We start from the raw sequence: 18,424 nt of genomic DNA on the forward strand, positions 1-18,424 counted from the left end.
CGCTCCCTCTGGGGACTTTTCGCCCTGCCCGGCCATCCTTTGGACTACATATCCCATCGGTCTCCCCCTGTGCATGAGAAGCCGGAGTAGGGTTAGGGGGGCTTGCCTCCCCCCCCCCCGCTGCAAAGGCCCAGTTTTCAAAGTCTCCCCATTATTTTTGCAGCGGTGTTTTTTTTAGCATTGAGAGATCAGAGGGTGACTTGGGCTTGTGCTGAGAATTAAAAGTCCCATCAGCCACCCCCGGGGTAGGGCTGTTGATAGGGACCGTCCCTTCTTGCCACAGAGAGCTTTTCCCCCCGTTGAGCAGGTTCCCTCCTGCTTTTTTAAAAAACAAATCTGAAAATTTAATAATTACAAAAAATAAAACAAAATGGTTATATGTAGTGCTTTGGACTACAGTTCCCATTAGCCAGTCTTTTGCAAGAGAGGCAATTCCCCCCCCCTCCCAAAAAAAAGGCTGGCTAATGGGAACTGTAGTCCAAAACTTCTCTAAAATTCAACCCCTTTTTCTGTTCCTTTGCATTTTTCTCCACCCTTGTTACAATCTTGCCAGGCAGCGCTTGGTTTTATTTTGTTGTGCAAATATTGAATGTTATCCCCCACCCCCTTGTGTTTTTTAAGAGCAAAATCCCCAGACCAGTTTACTTTGCTTTCTAGGGATTCTGCTTAAATGTTATCATTATTTTGATACATGGTGTCTTGCCCTGGGAAAGAAATGTAACCCAAATTCAAAATTATTTCTTCCTTTTTCTATTATAGGAACTCTTCCCTCCCCCCACATTCCAGTTCAAAGTTTTCAAAAGCTTGTCTGAAAGTGCAAAATAATAAATGGCTGTCTTGGCTGCATTTCTTCATGGTTTAAAATGTGGTTTATGGAATTAACCAGATTTTCTGCCCTTAAATGACACTATAAATGACCCATACAAGCTATTTTTGCACAGCACTCTGAAGTGGGTGACTGATTGTGTTGGGCAAACCCAACTATTGCGAAAAACTGGCTTTTTTCTACTTCATGTGTTAGAATAAAGTTGCAATGGAGAAACTGTGATTTTTTGGATATTGTATTACACAGACGGAGAGTTGGGGACTCCTGGTTTAGGAGGTCTTGGCAAGGGGATGGCTTTTTTTAAAAAAAATTAACAAATCCACTATATAATAAAAATCCCACCCCATTTCCCATGGCAGCAGCAATCTACGCAAGTTGCACTTTTAATGAAGCCCCTCTCAATATATTCCACCATGTTGTGCCCTCCAGACAGGCTAGGACAATGGCCTTCAGAATTAACCAACCGGGTTTTCTTTTCTTTATTCACGCAAATATTCCAGAACTTTCAACACTGTCGTAAAAGATGAATACCTTCTTGTTAAGGAAAGCTGCTTCACAAAGCCATTTTATTTGGATAGGTGGAAGAAAAGGAATATTGTGCTAGTGATTGCAGAGACCCCAACATTAAAACTTTCTCAGAAATTCTGTGTCTCGGCATGAAGGCAACGCTTTCAGAATTGGTTCTGATATGTTCTTGCTTCAAGGAATTGCAGCTGATTCTCAAAATACTTGGAATATGTCTGCTGTTCAGCCCGGTCAGTAGTTAACATAGCAAGTTGTGTTTTATTCCAAAGTTACAAAAAAAAACTCCCAGAAATAGTGTCAAATCTTTTGTTTGTTTTCACTTTTCTAGCTTATTTTCTCTCTCTTTTTAGCACCAACACTGGTTTCCATACAGAATAAAGGCTCTTTAAAAGCAGATCGAATGATATCCAAAGAATCATTTCTAACGAAGTGTACTACATTAGCTCAAGATTGCTGGAAAGATTCAAGCTGTTAATTTGTAGAATTTTTTTTTAAATGCATGCATTCAAAAACATTCATTTCTTAGAAGTCACAAATGTTTCAAAAAGACAAAAATCAGAATACTTTTCATATCAACCGTTATCTAATTAGAACTGTTTTCACTTCCAGATAGACAGACGTGTTCCCTAAAGAGCTCGTGATGTGGACCAAAACGCAGTCATGATTAAAAACAATTTTTCCACGGATGGACTGAGAAACTGTTCTCTTAACGAATGAGCCACAATTTTAGACTTCCAAGATCCCAGCTCTTCCCCAGTCTCAATTAATTGTCCTATTTACATAGGATAAAATTAAATTTGGGGAAAAAAGCGATTTGGTTTCTTTTGAGTCCTCTGTCCAGGTGCATTTTCTCCCCACTTCTCTGAAGTTGCAAGCGGAAAATGATTTTAAACATCGTAATAGAAATCTAATTTTGTGTAAACTGTCTTGCATCCTTTGTCAGAATAGATCCGCTCCTCTTTGGGGAAATAGGTCATCTCATCGGCCACCCGAGAGACCACATCTTCGTTGACCGCGTCACCCCGAGATTCCATTTCAGACCTGATGCACATTTTCACGTGGCTGATTTCCAGAGGCAGGAAGGGGATGAAGTAATCAATGACATTTCGGTCGATCAGACTGCTGTGCCAAAATCCACCTGCAAAAAAAAAAAGCACGTTGCCTTGAGTGGGATTCCTTTGTAAAGCGGTTAAAAGAAAAGCAACTATAGGCAGTGCAGTATTTGAGGGGCTGCCACAAAGAAGAGGGGGTCGACTTATTTTCCAAAGCCCCAGAAGGCAAGGCAAGAAGCAACAGATGGAAACTAATCCAGGAGAGAAGGAACCTAGAACTAAGAAATTTCCTGACAAAATAAATGAGTGGAAGTACTTGTCTCCAGAAGTTGTAAGTGCTCCATCACTGGAGGTTTTCAAAACAGATTGGAGATAATGCTATACTATGGATAACAGATTTATCCATAATGGTGTAAGTTCTGCTTGTGCAGGGAGTTGGACTAGAAGACTTCTGGGGTCCTTTCTAAATCTGTTATTCTGCTTTTCTCTGAAGCAACTGAAAGCAGGACAAGAAGCAATGGGTGGAAACAAATGATAAATAAATGTGTTACTCACTATTTTTGTTATTAAACACAGAATTTGACAATGATTGTTGCAAAACATGCAGACTCAGCTCTTCCCTCTTCTTTCCATTCTTCCAATAGTTGAGAGCCATTTCGGTTATTTTTTCAGCTCCGGCATTGCTGAAGGAACAGCATTAAAAAAAATGACTTGTGACTCTTTTTCACACTTAAAAGTGTTGCAGTATCCGCATGGTCATGTCATGCTCCTGTCAGAATCTGACTTGGAGGAAGCCGAACAACTGACAGGGAGTGGGATTGTGGCTCCGCTGGCTGTGGAAGACACTGGGGAAGGGCAAAGTCCAGCTGGGCAGAGCAGGGAAGAGGTAGAGCAAGGGAGAGGGAGTTCAGAGGAAGACCTAGGCCCACCCCTTCTTCATCCTAGGGCACGCAGGGAGAAACAGAGAAGAGAGCAATGTGGGTTGCATGGCTTATGAGGGAGGAAAGGGCCCTGATTCCCTTCATGGTAACAGTGTAAAAAAGGCAAGCTGCATGCAGCAAGTTGTTGAGAGCAAACGTGAGTTTCTCTTGTATCATCTCTTATATCAACAAACTGTTGTAGAGAACTACCTGTATACCTGTAATTCAGTTCAATGGCTGCCCCCCCTTCCCAATTAGCAACAGACATTCTGGTCCCAATTGCGGCTATAAGTTGAGGACTACCCGCATTTGCTGGGGAAATATTTGAGAAGGAAAGAAATATAGAAGTGACACTGGTACATAAGCAATAAAGGGACAAAAATTAGGTTTACAATAACCCGGATTTTTTAAAAACTTGAATCCTGAAATCTAGGAAATGTTCTCTCCAGCAAATTTGTTTTAAAATATACATTTTTTGTTGTTGTTGCTGTCAACCCACTGGCATGGTGCCTCACCTGAGGAAAATGAAAATCGCTTTTCGATACGAGATGCCATCTATTTCTTCATAATATTCCAGGAAAGGCTTGATGGAGTCTATGAGTCCAGCGTGCATTTTATCCATCTCGTCAAATATGAAGACCGACCTTGCGCAGGCGCTCACATTGCCACGAATCCATATTTGCAATTGGTCCTGAGAGATTAAAAGCAAAGCTGAACTGAAGAAGCCCTCCCCAAAAAAGCAGAAAAGGAAACTAAAAGGCATAATCACACTCCCCGGCAATCCACACCCAGATGACCAGAGATTAACACCAAGATTAATAGTAGGTCAACACTAAAGTGGCCTAGAGGTGGAGTTCTTGCCTCACAATCAGGAGGTTGTGAGTTTGATCCTACGTAGAGGCAGATACTTCTCTCTCTGGGCATACTGAGAATATATCTGCTGAACAAAACTCTGTATTGGCGACAGGAAAGGCATCCGGCCAGTGAACACTCAGCTCCATTCAGTTACCCAGACTCCATCCCGCAAGGGATTATGGGGCCATTAAAAGAGGATGATGATCAATAGACCAACAATCAAGAAGTCAACAAAACAAGGAACTACCAACTCAAACAAATAAGGTAGACAGCAGCCCAATCAAGGAACCACTGAGAACAGTCTCACCGACACTGACAAGGCTTGTGTATAAAACGAAAGCAGTGCTACCTCACCACCACTGATGATGTTACCTAGTTTGGTAAAGAAATGTCTTTCAGCTCACAAAAGGCAATCAAATGACCCCCGAGTCCGACTTTTGATCACATAACTTGGGGAGGCCAGCAAAGGCGGTGCGACAAACGACCAGGGCCTTTCGAACGGTCCCTAAGTGAACTTGTTGTAAGTCGAGGGTTACCTGCTACTGAGGAAAACAATGGGCTTGCTTGCCTGCAGGGTCCTCCAGATCAGCTCACCTTGTACTGACTGATATTTTGCTGGTGTGGGAAGTGCAGCGTGGACACAAACTGGTGGACGTACTTGCTCTTGAGCCCCTCGTCGTAAAGGCTTTCCGCCACAATCTTGCTGACGAAGTTTTTGCCCGTCCCTGTCCATCCGTGCAGGGAGAGCGCCAGGGGTTTCTTCGGGTTTGGGTTTGTCAGAAACCCCATCACGGCTTTCACAACCACCTCCGACACCAGGTGTTGGCCGAAGACTTTTTTCCCCAGGTTGTCCTTAAGATCTGCAGTGGGGAGGGGAGGAGAAGAACGGTGGGAGAAGCCAGAAATTAAAAAAAAAAAAAAAAAGAGCGATCACCTGAAAGTTTTCTGCAGAAACAAGAGTAATGTTTTACCTACTTTCTGAGGGGAGATCAATAAAACTCATTAAAAAAACTGTTTTAAAACCACTTAGAAAAAAGCGGTGAGGGAGTACGGTGAATCCTTCACTTGCAACCATTCCTTTAGCAACTGTCCAAAGTTACAGGAGCACCGGGGAATAAAGCGAATTATGACCGTTTTTCACACTTACGACCGTTTGCAGCCTCCCCATGGTCACCTGATCGAAATTCAGACTCTCGGCCGAGCAAAGCCAAGGGGGAAGCCGGATTTGCTTCACAGTGGTGTAATGTAACACCTGCAGTGATTCTCTTAAGCGTGACAAGAAAGGTCATAAAATAGGGCAAAAATTCATTTAATGACGGTCTTGCTCAGCAACCTGAACGTTGGTGGTCGTAAGTCGAGGACGTCCTGGTTAGTCACCTGCTGCGGCGCCCCGCCCATCTCCTCTGACGTCAAAGCGCCCTCCCCTTCCACGTCCCCAGCGGCCCCGCCCCTTCCCACAGCCCTGACGTCACCCACCTCTCCCGACCAGCGCCGCCGGCCTTTCCACGCAGCACTCGGCGAAATAGCAATAGAGCCTCGGAAGGGAGATGATGCCGGTGAGGGCCGAGGCGGCGCCGGCCACCGCGATGCTCAGGGTCATCGGGTCCATCGCCCGCGCTGCCGGGCCCAGCTGGCACAGCACCAAGGCCAGGCCCCACACCGCCCCGGGCGCTCGGAGAGGCTTCATCGCCGCCCGCAGGCACGCTTGGGCCGCTGCCTAGTTCACCTCAGCGCCGCTCTTCCGCTTCCGCCCGAGCGGCTTCCGGCCCCGCGGGCGCCATCTTTGCGTCGGGCAAGCTAGCCCGGGCGGGAAGGCCATTGACTGCCGGAGACAGAGGGGGCGTGGCTTTGCTTCCTCTGCTTGCAGCCGGTCGGGGTTTCCGCCTTCTGGGTCTTCGCACAACCAGTAGACCCGGGTCAGCAAGCCAAATCGCGCGTTTTCAACGTCACCCCCAACCCGCAAGTCTTGGATGCACGTCCACCTGGACGCCCAAGTACTGACACGTGTTCCAGCCCTCGTGTGAATTGCAAGAAATTCTCTTTTTTTAAAATTGAGGGCGACCTATTTCTGCCCGCTAGGGCCTGGTTTTGTAAAAGGATGAATTGCAGGGTGGTTTTGCTCTGGGTCTGATCCCCAAATATATGTATTTATTACTCCCATTTAAATAGCTGCCCATCTTCCATATACGCTACAGGAATCTGAATGGCTTGCAAACAATTAAATATACAAAGAACAATAGAACTATATAAAGAGTAATAAAAGTAAGGAAGTCATATGAAAACATCTAAAAAGCCATCATTTGACTGATTGACTGACAGATGTGACATTAATTCAGCGTTGACTACGCTGGAAGACTTCAAGGACCAAGTTGTGGGTGCTCCATCACTGGTGGCCTTTAAGAAGAGACTGGACAGCCATTTGACAGGGATGGTATAGAGTCTCCTGCTTAAGCAAGGGGTTGGACTAGAAGACCTCCAAGGTTCCCTTCCAACCCCTATGATTCTATGTTGTATCTGGAGAGGACCAAGTAACTTATTTGAAATCTTTGGTGGGATGGCGAGAATTCAGATTTCCATCCTCTGTCATTGCATGCAGAAAACACAGAAACAGACAAACCCTTCAGGCCATCCTCTGCTTAAAATACAAACCTTTACTGCTGCACGTGCCATACACATTTCGGTATGAAAAACATCTATCAGTGACTACAATGCAAGGCAGTTTCGTGGAGTAAAACGGAAGCAAAACGAACAAGAAGTGAGAAACGTTAGAAATGCAGCCCAGTCTCTGAGAACCAAACAAGCTCCCTTCAGTATCTCCGGTTCATCTTCTTAAACTTTTCATAGTGATAATCATCGGTGGCTTTCTCATTTGGTGGGCGCTTGCGATTCGGCGGAGATTCTACAAAATTTAGAAAGAGACATAACTAGAAAACCTTGAATTACGCCGTCTTCGGTCTGACTTAAGCATGGTATACAAAATCATACATTGCAATGTCCTACCTGTCAATGAATACTTCAGCTTCAACCATAACAACACAAGAGCACACAATAGATACAAACTCAAAGTAAACCGCACCAAACTTGATTGCAGGAAATACGACTTCAGCAATAGAGTGGTCAATGTCTGGAATACTCTACCCGACTCTGTAGTTTCTTCCCCAAACCCCAAAAACTTTAACCTTAGACTGTCTACTATTGACCTCACCCCTTTCCTAAGAGGTCTGTAGGGGCGTGCATAAGCGCACCAACGTGCCTACCGTCCCTGTCCTATTGTTTCTCTTATTCTTTTATTTTTCTTATATGTAACCATTTCATGTATTCACAACTATGTATACATTTATACTTATTATCTTGTAAACAATTGGCAAATCAAATAAATAAATAAATAAATAAATAAATAAAGATTAGCCATTGGAAAGAGATAAAATACAAGGAAAGCTGCAAGATACGGGAGAATGGTGTCTGACATTCTCAGATCTATCTCACCGTTTGTGCCTAGCGGCTGGCAGATCGATTTCTTTTCTGTTTTTTTTGTTGGAGGCAATATGCAAACGGCTTTGCGAGGGCTGTAAAGCGGTATATAAGTCTAAGTGCTATTGCTATTATTTAGTATGACAATGCTGTGAACAGTATGCTCCAAATTATCATCTTTATACTATGAAAACCCTCCTGTTTGGGTGTTTGTAACCTTGGCCGAAACGGTGCATTGTAGAGCAACAATTTTTGAATCCACAGACCTCCGATAGGCCGAATTAAGGAATGTGTCCAAAATCCAGGATATGTTATTCCCGCAGGATTGAAGTTTCAATGATCTTTAGATAGTGTGGCCTAGTGGGATCAGCCATCATTAGGTTATTGTTCTTTCCAAACGCTCCCTGCCAGCTTTTCCCAAAGGAAGTCAGTTTCTATTTCTGCCCTCTTGAAGATAGCAGCAAAACCATTTATCCACCAGCTTGTTGTGAGAACTAGACCAAAGTAGCTAGATAACCCCTCAGTATACATGACTTACTTTCCATTTCGGGTTTTTCAGTGTCTCCCACTCTCAGGGGCCGAGCCTTAGGTTCCTCTTTATTTCTTCTTACCGGAGCATGTATCTCTTCATGATAAACTGAAAAAGAGATAAAAAGATCATGCTAACTTAGGATCAACCCAAGTATAAATTTGCAGCTTTCAAAACGCAGGTGGTCCTTGACTTACAAACCACAAATGGAGCCCAAAATTTAAGTCGTTAAGACAGACAGTGGTTACACCTCCCTTTATGACCTTTCTTGCCATAGTTAAGGGAATCACTGCAGTTCTTCAATTAGTAATGGTTGTTAAGCGAATCTAGCTCCCCCATTAACTTGCTTTGTGCAAAGGTCGCAGCATGACCCTTGGGTGCTATGACTGTCATAAATATGAACCAGTGGCCAAGCGCCTGAATTTTGATCATGTGACAGTAGCGAGGCTGCAACAATCATAAGTGTGAAAAACGGTCCTAAGTCACTTTTTTCAGTGTTGTAATGTTCACTAAATGAATTGTTGTAAGTCGAGGACTACCTGTATGGCATTTTCACACCAGAAAGTAAATTTCAGTTCGCCGCTTAAAGTCTGGCATGCGTTTGCTCCAACCAAATATGTTTTCTTTGTTTTATTCTTTGTGTGATATGCAAGTTCACTACTGAGGCGTATAAACCATTTATATTATCGCTATCATCATCAATAAAAATATTTTATGGTTTTTCATCAGGCATGTGTTTAGGCCACCAGGTTCCATCCAACAAACTCAATTCATTCTAACCTCAACCTTGTTCCAACATCAACCAATCCTGCTATTTGATTATGTGTCAATCAGCTTTTATCCAGGACAGCTGAAATCCTGTGGTACTCACATCGGTTGTGTTGGACATAGTTCACCGCCATATTGGTGGGGACAAAGGATGTTTCGCTGTCTTTCTTCTTATTCTGCTGTTCAGCCAGCAATCTTGCCTTTGCATCTTCGGTCGAGATTATGTTTTTTATCTTGGCCCTACCACCAAAAAGAAACAACATCAGGCTGAGATATTTTCAAACTTGCAGGGAAGAAATGTCGGACTGATGATAGCTCTAAAGAGAACAGCTAACGATCACTGTGAAATGAAGAAGGAGTAAGTTGACTTGCTCTCTGATAATTCCTCTCTGGACAAGGAGAGGACTTGAGATTACCCAAAATTTCTTTTAAAGGAGAATATTTGAAGCTCAGACTTGAAATGAGGGGTCCTTGGTGCTCTCTATGCTTGGCTGTTTTCTTGCAGATGTTTCATTATCCAAACTAGGTAACTAACACTGACAATGATGCCTACTTTGGCATTGAAATGTCTGCAAGAAAACCACGCTCAGAGCTATTGTATATAAATGGAACAAACCCCACACTCACTAGCACCGATGATGTTGTCTAGTTGGGTAATATCTGTAAGAAAACAACCAAGCTCAGAGAACACCAAGGTCCCCTCATTTCAATTTCAAATATTCTTTAGTGGATCAGAAACTGTCGAACTTACTCGATTCCAAGGTCCACTTCGGGGATCCCACTCAGCATCTGATTGGACAGCATTTCTTCCGTCTTCTTAGCCGAAGAGACACGGATGCTCTCCGGGAGCTCGTACAGACAATCCTCTGCGTTCTTCTGCTTCACTTTCTTCTCCTCGTTTTCCATAATCCCCTTCCTCTTCTTCAGCTCAGTTTCAATGTATTTCATCCTGAATGAAAGCCGGCTGGGTGACTTTGGGCTAATCACTACGAGATGGAGAGTTCTAGTCTCGCCTTAGGCATGAAAGCCAGCTGGGTGACTTTGGGCCACTCCCTCTCGCTCCGTCCAACCCACCTCACAGGACGGTTGTTGTGGGGAAAATAGGAGGAGGAAGGTATGTTGGATATGTTGGCCACCTTAAGATATTCGTAAAAATAATATAGGAGGGATATAAGCCAGCAAGCAAATAAATAAATGATGGCAAGTCACTTACATGTCTGCATCTTCATCTCTCCTGTTGGTCTCGGCTGAAAACGAGGTGCCAAGATTGAGGTCTTCCTCTTCGCTGATCCTATAAAAGGGCAACAAACGATGACTCTAAGCACCATCAAGACGAAAGAGCCAGAAGCAGTGGAATTAATCTTCGGTCAACCCTCAAGCCCATCTGTCATAATCCATAGCCCCAATTCAAAACATCTAAGAGGCTGTGCCTCAAGGAACAAGCTACTCCTCGACTTCCAGTCACACAATTGGGGCCCAAAAGGGTCCAGGCCCACCTCTCCTTTCCTCGCTCTTTCAACTTCTTCATGTCCACCATTCCGCCTGACTTGATCTTAAAGGGATCATCCTGGCCATGTGGAGAGAACAAACAGAGAAGATACATTTTGCAGATGCTGGAAACTGAGGGCCATAAATGCTGATTTACGCAACTGGGCTTCCTCAGTCAACAGGATCACCTAATTCCTGTTAAATCATGAGTTGTTAAAACCACTGTTATGGGGAACACCGAAGTGGGTTGTGTTTTCACTTCGGGGAAGGGAGGGATATTTACAGGCCTCTCATCTCAAGGCTTCCCACTCTGATCTTACCACCAAAGTTGTCTCTTCTTGTAGCTTTTCTCCGACAAGCAAGGCTGCAGCACTTGGGGGGGGGAAAGCAGACAAGGACGAAGAATTAGGATGATTTAAGAGAACTTTTCATTTTTATCTCAAATCTGGTCACAATGCAACCCAGCGTCAGTTTGGGTTACAGTACATTAGGAGAGTTTGATATTCCTTTCCTTCCTTGAGAATACTTGTTTTCAATGATTGGCGTCCAAGAGTCGGGACAGGTAGTCCTCAATTTATGACCATAGCTGGGAGCAGAATTTCCATTGTTAAGTGAGTTGTGCTTGATTTAACCACCTTTTTATTGGGTCTATGATAACTCGCCACAGCCAACTCGCCATAGTTTAATTATTGGAACTTTATATAATAATAATTTGAACTAATTACAGTGAACTAAACTCATACTAATTTAAATTATTTGAAATAATTTGAATTTTGAGCATGTGTCCACAAGGATGCTATGACCATCCTAAGTGGAAGGATCGGCTATAAGTCACTTCTTTTCCCTCAGTGCTATTGTATCTTTGAACAGTCGCTCAGTGAATGGTTATAAATCAAGGACTACTTATACAGCACAGTGCTAAAGTAGATTCAGGGAGCCCCAGGTTCAAATCCTTGCTTGTTCTTGAACTCATCATGTACTCCAACAAGCCCTGATCCACAAAACCATAATTGGTTGGCTCCGTGCAACATGCTGGTGAGGTTGTGGGCAGAATCTAACAATTCTTAGCCAAATGGCAGAGATGAGGACATACCTTAATGTTCACAAGGAATGGTAAATGTATTTTAGAATCTTAGTTTCTACGGATATAAACGGTTCACAACAAAAACCTAGAATCTCAGTCTGTGCTTGCTACAAAGATTACCTTGACCTTAAAACTCCATGGAAAAATTAGTATTACCTTACTCCATTGGGTCTCCTTCTTAAACTCTGCACTTCCTTCGCTTCTTCTAGTTTTAACCTGGAGCGGAATCATAGAACAGAAATAATTAAATACCAAGATCTGGGGAATTCTGGGAGTTGGAGTCCACACACCATAAAGGTGCTGAGATTGAACCTGGTTTTGGCCTTGATCATTTAAAAAAATGATTTGCAAGCGAAGCAAACTTGTACATATTTTAATCTTAGATTTTATGTTTTAAATTTTATGTCATATAGTACATCTTATTTTAATTGGGGTGTTTCTGACACGAATAAGTAAATAATAGATAATAATAAATGATATTTTTTAAAAATAATAATAGAATAATAATAATAAATAGAATAATAATAATAGAAGCAAAGTTTCAACCTCTTTTCAACTTCGCCTCCCTCCCCAATATTTCATTCCCCTCGGCCCCGGCACCCACCGAACCTCCTCGGCCACCAGCTCATCCTCCTCTTCCTCCTCCGAGTCGGCCTTCCTCCGGCGAAAACTCTTCCCGGCCGGCATAGTTAGAGACCCTGCCCGCCTCCCACCGCCTCCAAATCGATTTTGCTTCAAGGCGGTTGCTTGGAAAGCGCTTCCTGTTTTGCAACCTGGGGGGCGCGCGTCGCGTGACGTCGACACCACGCGCCGAAGCCGCCCGCTGTGGATCTAAGTTGCCCTTAGAAGGGCAGGGCAAGGGATTCTATAGAAAAATATAGATGGATGGTACAGGGGAGAAAAGACGGATCTCCTTAATTTTTTTTTAAAACCTGTATTTTAATTTATTTTATTAGATTGTCAGAAGGAGCCCTAATTTGCTCCAAAGATGGAAATTCCAAACTGGCATTTTTTATTTTTTTTTGCAGCGAAGCCACAACAGCCCTGTGTGCCGTTGCATTCGGAGAAGGGAATAAATATCCTGGCTGGTATTGCATGCAAAATTGTAAAAGATTATAGGGCAGGTATTCAATGCAGGCTCCATCACATATAAAAAGCAGGCGAGGCGGGAGGATGGTCTGTCTGCCCAGGAGGCAACATTGAGTGTCTTGTGTCTTAGCAATAGAGGCGGTCCTTGACTTACAAAAGTTCATTTAGCGTCCATTCAAAGTTACAGAGATTTTCAGAGTTACGACCTTTGCTGCATCAGGCACTGGGCAATTGACTCATACTTATGACCGTTGCTGTGTGTGTGTGTGTACCAAGGTCACGGGATCCCCATTTGCAACATGCAAAGTCAGGGGGGGGGAGCGGATTCACTTAACAACTGGGCTACTTACAAATAAACTTCAGGGATTCACTTAGCGACGGAGGAAAGGAAAGTTGTAAAACGGGGCAAACTCACTTAAAAACTGTCTCACTTAACAGCAGGCGTTTGGGGCTCAATTGTGGTTGTAATTGTGGTTTTAACCTGTAGTTAAAAGCATGCATTAAGGTCATTCATTTCAGAGTGATCTGTAGCAAAGCGTTGAGTTTTCAATCTATAGAGAGGCTTTGGAGCCTGTGGGGCCCCCAGAGGGCATCTTGCTGAGATTTAGAGTGGAAGTCTGTGGGGACTCTAGAGGGCATCTTGTCCACAATCTATAGAGACATGATTAGAGCCTATAAGCCCAACAGAGACCACCTAGTCCACCGTTGAGAAGAGAAACGGAGTCTTTGGTGCACCCAGAGGTCATCTTGCCCTGTCCCTAGACAGGAAACAGCCTGTGGGGCACCCTGAGGGCATCTTGCTTACTGTCTATAGGAGAATAGGAGCCTTTGGGTCCCCCAGGCCCAGAGGTCATCCTGCCCATCGTCCAGGAAGAAAGTGGAGTGCGTGGGACATCCCGAGGGCATCTTGCCCGACTCCTCCCCTTCAGGACTGCCTTCTCTTCCGAGGCCCCGCCCCGCCCCGCCCCCTCCGCCGCGGCCCCGCCCCCTCCACCGCCACCATCGCCTTCCCCGGCTTCCCCCGAGCGGCGCGGCGCCCTCTGAGGCGGCCCCGGCCGGTAAGCAGCGCCCTTCCCCGCCCGACCCCCGACTCCATTCGATCCGCCCGGGGCTTCGCTTCGTCTCCCGGCTTCGTCTCCCGGCCCAGTGGCCAAGAAGGCGAGAAGGAAGGGTTTGCGGCCTAGCCTGCTCCGAAGCCCCGGACTCGCCTTGCGCTCCCAGCCGAGGAAGGCGCGTCGGAAGCGGCCGGGCGAGTCTGATCTTCGAGGGGGGGGGCGGTTGTGACAGTGGCCGAGTTTGGCTGGGGAAACTGGGTAGGGGGGGAATCCCCTTAAGACCTAAAGGGATCTTAAAGCAGGACCCCTCCCCTAACCCTTGATGTTTTTAGAGTTTTTTTTTGGCTTAAATTAGACGTTTTAATGCTTTTTATTTTAACATGTTTTTTAAGAATTTGCTTATAATGTTTTCCAATTGGGGGCCGCCCACAGACCTTTGTGGAGATGGGCAGCTATAGAAATCAGATGGAGAGATAGATGAGCTGGATAGAAGTTAACAGAGGTAGGTAGGTAGGTAGGTAGGTAGGTAGGTAGGTAGGTAGAACAGAATAACAGTTGGAAGGGACCTTGAAGCATGGATGGATGGATAGATAGATCGATAGATAATTAGATAGATGGATGATGATTAGATAGATAATTAGATAGATAGATAGATAGATAGATAGTTAGATAGATAGATAGACAGAACAGAATAACGGTTGGACGAGACCTTGAAGCATTGATGGATAGATGGATGGATAGATAGATAATTAGATAGATGGATGGATGATAATTAGATAATTAGATAGATAGATAACTTAAGATAGACAGAACAGAATAACAGTTGGAAGGGACCTTGAAGCATGGATGGATGGGTGGATAGATAGATAATTAGAAGGATGGATGATAATTAGATAATTAGATAGATAGATAGATAGATAGATAGATAGATAGATAGATAGATAGATAAGATAGATAGACAGAACAGAATAATGGTTGGAAGAGACCTTGAAGCATGGATGGATAGATGGATGGATAGATAGATAATTAGATGGATGGATGGATGATAATTAGATAATTAGATAGATAGATAGATAGATAGATAGATAGATAACTTAAGATAGACAGAACAGAATAACAGTTGGAAAGGACCTTGAAGCATGGATGGATGGGTGGATAGATAGATAATTAGATGGATGGATGATAATTAGATAGATAGATAGATAGATAGATAACTTAAGATAGACAGAACAGAATAACAGTTGGAAGGGACTTTGAAGCATGGATGGATGGATAGATAGATAAATTGGATGGATGGATGAGGGGGAGAGGAGGGCTTCCCCATATCTCTCCCACCCCCAAAACCAGAGCAGAATATTGCACGCATACCCTTCCCCAGCTGGTTCCAGGTCTACATTCCCACCTCCTCTTAGTCCAGCTCAGCTTCGACCTGGGTTATTTTTGGGTGTGTCCTGTGAACCCAACAACCCCTTGGCTTCAGGGCACGGGGTGGACTCCCAAATTGGACGAATTCCCTACACTGCTTCCCTCCCTGGACTTGGCCGATGGGAGTTGTAGTCCAAGCCATCTTGAAGGCCCCAAGACGGAAAGCTGCTTAAAATTGAGAAATAAGAGAGGAAATCACCAGGGATCAATTCACATTTTTAGGAATCGAATTGGGGAAGGGGTCCTGCCACCTCTAAGCAATTTTATTGGGAAATGAGGTGGTTGTCTTGCAATAGATTTTAAATTGGATGGTTTTTTTTCCTACATTTGCAGTTCTCTTTGCAGTTTGTGTCTAAGTTGACTTGTGGTTGATTGCACAAAGGAGCAGGTTTAATGTTGAATTATGGTTTGATGAATGGTAATTTTGGATTTAAATCAACTTCACTCCCATCTCATGCAGACTCACGCTCTATCCTCTTGGCTTTGGGTTTAGTGCTAGGTCTGAACCCGGCCGTTGTGGGTTTAACAAACTATGGCTAAAACAAACCATGTCTTGGTGTGTTGTACTAAAGCTGGTAGTTTTTGCTTGTGGTGCTGTTGTTAGTCTGTTGTAAGAATGCCTAGAGGGCTAAATTTACGGTTTAATGTGTGGTGCAAACAAATATTTGGTTAATTCCTAGTACGTTAACTTTAGAGAAGTTAACCTACCGGGAACATGAGAATAGAGCCTGTTTTTATAAGATCCCTCATGGGATATTGTTCTTACAGTTTTGTTCATAACAGTAGAGGTAGTCCTTGACTTACAATCATTCATTCAGAGACCGTTCAAAGTTACAACGACCCTGAAAAAAGTGACTTAGGACCATTTTTCACACTTATGACTGTAGCACCATCCCCGTTGTCATGTGATTTACATTCTGCTGCTTGACAACAGGTTCATATTTACAACTGTTGCAGTGTCCCGGGGACACGTTATCCCTTTTGCGACCTCCTGAAACCAGATTCCCTTAACAACCAGGTTACTAACCGCTGGGATTCACTTAACCAAGAAAGTGGAGCAAAATTAAAAATGGGGCAAAATTCACTAGGCAACTGTCTTCCTCGCTTAGCAGCAGAACTTTTGGGTTTGATTGTGGTCGTAAGTCAAGGACTGCCTGTAGTTTGTCTTCCGTGTAGGGAGGCTTCTCAAAGACCAGAGTTTTCATGATGGAAAGGACCTTGGGAAGATGAGGAAGGAGCCTACCCTTTTCACGACAGCTGGCGGAAAAAAATCTGGCTGTGGACAGTTCCAGCTTTTGTGGGGAAAATGATGAGTCAGCCTCCATCGGAGCTGAAAAAATAATAATTGGTTGCTAAGACTCCAAGCTACCACGTGAAGGCTTTGTTTTGATCCGTGCTAGGAACAACCAGCTGATGCTTTTGGGGAATTTTAGGGAGTGATTTCCAGAAAATGGTTTATTTAATACAGCCCAAAAGGGTGCCAAATTAAACGAGGAGGGCCAAACAGGAGTTTTTTTTCCAAAACCAGCCACTGTGTATGAGTTGGGTAGCTGTGTAAATCTGGTAGGTAAATAAAACGCACCGAATTGGGAAATTCTACTGGGAAAAATATATGTCGAATTCTAAGTGTGGATGCAAGACTGCTCCAGGAATACTTTATCCCAGTTTTGGTTGCCATATTATAACAAAAAGATGTCCAGACACTGGAAAGAGTGCATAGAAGAACAATAAAGATGATTAGGAGACTAAAACGTATGAAGAATGGTTGCAGGAATTGGGCATGTCTAGTTTAATGAAAAGAAGGACTAGGGGCGACATGATAGCAGTCTTCCAATATTTGAGGGGCTGCCCCAAAGAAGAGGGAGTCAAGCTATTCTCCAAAGCACCTGAAAGCAGGACAAGAAGCAATGGGTGAAAACTAATCAAGGAGAGAAGCAACCTAAAAATAAGGAGGAACTTCCCGACAGTTAGAACCATTAACCAGTGGAACAGCTTGCCACCAGAAGTTGTAAATGCTCCAACACTAGAAGTTTTTAAGAAGAGATTGGATAGTCATTTGTCCAGAATGCTATAGGGTCTCCTGCTTGGGCAGAGGGCTGGACTAGAAGACCTCCAAGGTCCCTCCCAGCCCTGTGATTTTATGATTTGTACACCCCCATGAGCAGTTCCAAAATTAGATAGATAGATAGATAAAGAGATAAGAGAGAGAGAAAAAGAGAAAGAGATAGAGATGGATGGATAGATAGGGATGGATAGGTACTGTAGATAGATTTACTTGCTTACATGAGATATTAAGTGAATTCTGGAGTTCTTTTTCTCCTTTATAATATTGATTTCTTTTTTAAAATGCTCAGGAAGCGCTGTGTTTGTGCCAAAACTACCACATTGGATGTTGTGCAAGGTCAAAACCAATTACAACCCATTTAAAGCTTCTATTCTGTTGGCTGCATTTTGACTGAGCCAGGCAAAGCAGAAGAGGGAACATTCTGTGAACTGCATCTTAATTAGTATTTATCAGGCCGCCAGCGTGCCTTGATTGATTTCGAGAAGGATTCAAGAGTCGGTGGAGCAGTATTATATTTTTATTGTATTTGGCCAAGAGCTGGAAAAGTAGCTGGAAAAATCTAGCCCGTGCCTGGAAAGCCACGGGAATTCCTTCAAGCTCAGTGGATCCGAAAGGGCGTGTTCCTTCTGTGGTTTTGGTCCCTCCACAGTATACTCAACGCTGAGTGAGTCAGAAAGAAACAGAGAAAATCAGCTGGTGAATCTAAAAGAGAGGAGTGGGTATCACATCAAGGTTGCAGTTCATTTTTCATCTTGTATTTTGACTTGGTGCCACCGCTGAAGCATCAAACTGAGTGACAAACGGATTGTTGCGAGTTGCTGTCATTCAGAATTCCTAATTTTTCTCAACCTTAGCAACTTTGAAATATGTGAGCTCCCCAGAATTCCCCAGCCAGGATGCTTTAGGATATATGGACTTCAACTCCCAGATTTCCCCAACCACCCTGCTTTCGGATGGGTGGACGTCAACTCCCAGAATTCCCCAGCCAGCATGCTTTAGGGTGTTAGAATAGAAGAGAAAACCCTATTTTTAATTGTTTCCATGTTCTTTTACATCTTCGGTGCCCTGTAATTGAGGAGGCAGAGTGTTAATACTGGAATTATACTGGAATTATAAATACTGTTCTGTTTATTGGCTACCTTTTTAGACTGCCATCCTCTCCAAGCGCCCATGAATTATACAAACCTTTGGAAGGTTAAATATTTCAACTGCCTTCTTCTTGAAATCCAGTCATCTGCATCCTAATGCAACGAAGCAGGTTGGAATCCCTTC

The 18,424-nt window shown here is 43.8% G+C and overlaps 2 protein-coding genes across 2 annotated transcripts; both read right to left on the bottom strand.

Moving 5' to 3' along the window:
• Window positions 1-1,274: 1,274 nt before the first annotated feature.
• LOC113426139 (torsin-1A-like) lies at window positions 1,275-5,913 on the bottom strand. Its single transcript, XM_026688483.2, has 5 exons — window positions 5,655-5,913; window positions 4,773-5,038; window positions 3,839-4,014; window positions 2,959-3,086; window positions 1,275-2,489 (listed from the first exon to the last, which is right to left on the bottom strand). The coding sequence occupies exons 1-5, from the start codon at window positions 5,863-5,865 to the stop codon at window positions 2,239-2,241; spliced, it is 1,032 nt and encodes a 343-aa protein (XP_026544268.1). The 5' UTR covers window positions 5,866-5,913; the 3' UTR covers window positions 1,275-2,238.
• An 896-nt stretch (window positions 5,914-6,809) lies between these two features.
• C15H9orf78 (chromosome 15 C9orf78 homolog) lies at window positions 6,810-12,390 on the bottom strand. The gene is made up of 9 exons (XM_026688485.2): window positions 12,123-12,390; window positions 11,675-11,734; window positions 10,755-10,806; window positions 10,443-10,513; window positions 10,160-10,237; window positions 9,698-9,895; window positions 9,050-9,186; window positions 8,188-8,286; window positions 6,810-7,077 (listed from the first exon to the last, which is right to left on the bottom strand). Exons 1-9 carry the CDS (start codon window positions 12,203-12,205, stop codon window positions 6,986-6,988), a joined length of 870 nt encoding a protein of 289 aa, XP_026544270.1. The 5' UTR covers window positions 12,206-12,390; the 3' UTR covers window positions 6,810-6,985.
• Between the last annotated feature and the right edge of the window lie 6,034 nt (window positions 12,391-18,424).

This window comes from Notechis scutatus, chromosome 15, assembly GCF_049901735.1.
Source record: "Notechis scutatus isolate UNSWTSFEM ecotype Mainland chromosome 15, rNotScu1.2, whole genome shotgun sequence".
In the NCBI taxonomy this organism is placed as follows: Eukaryota; Metazoa; Chordata; class Lepidosauria; order Squamata; family Elapidae; genus Notechis; species Notechis scutatus.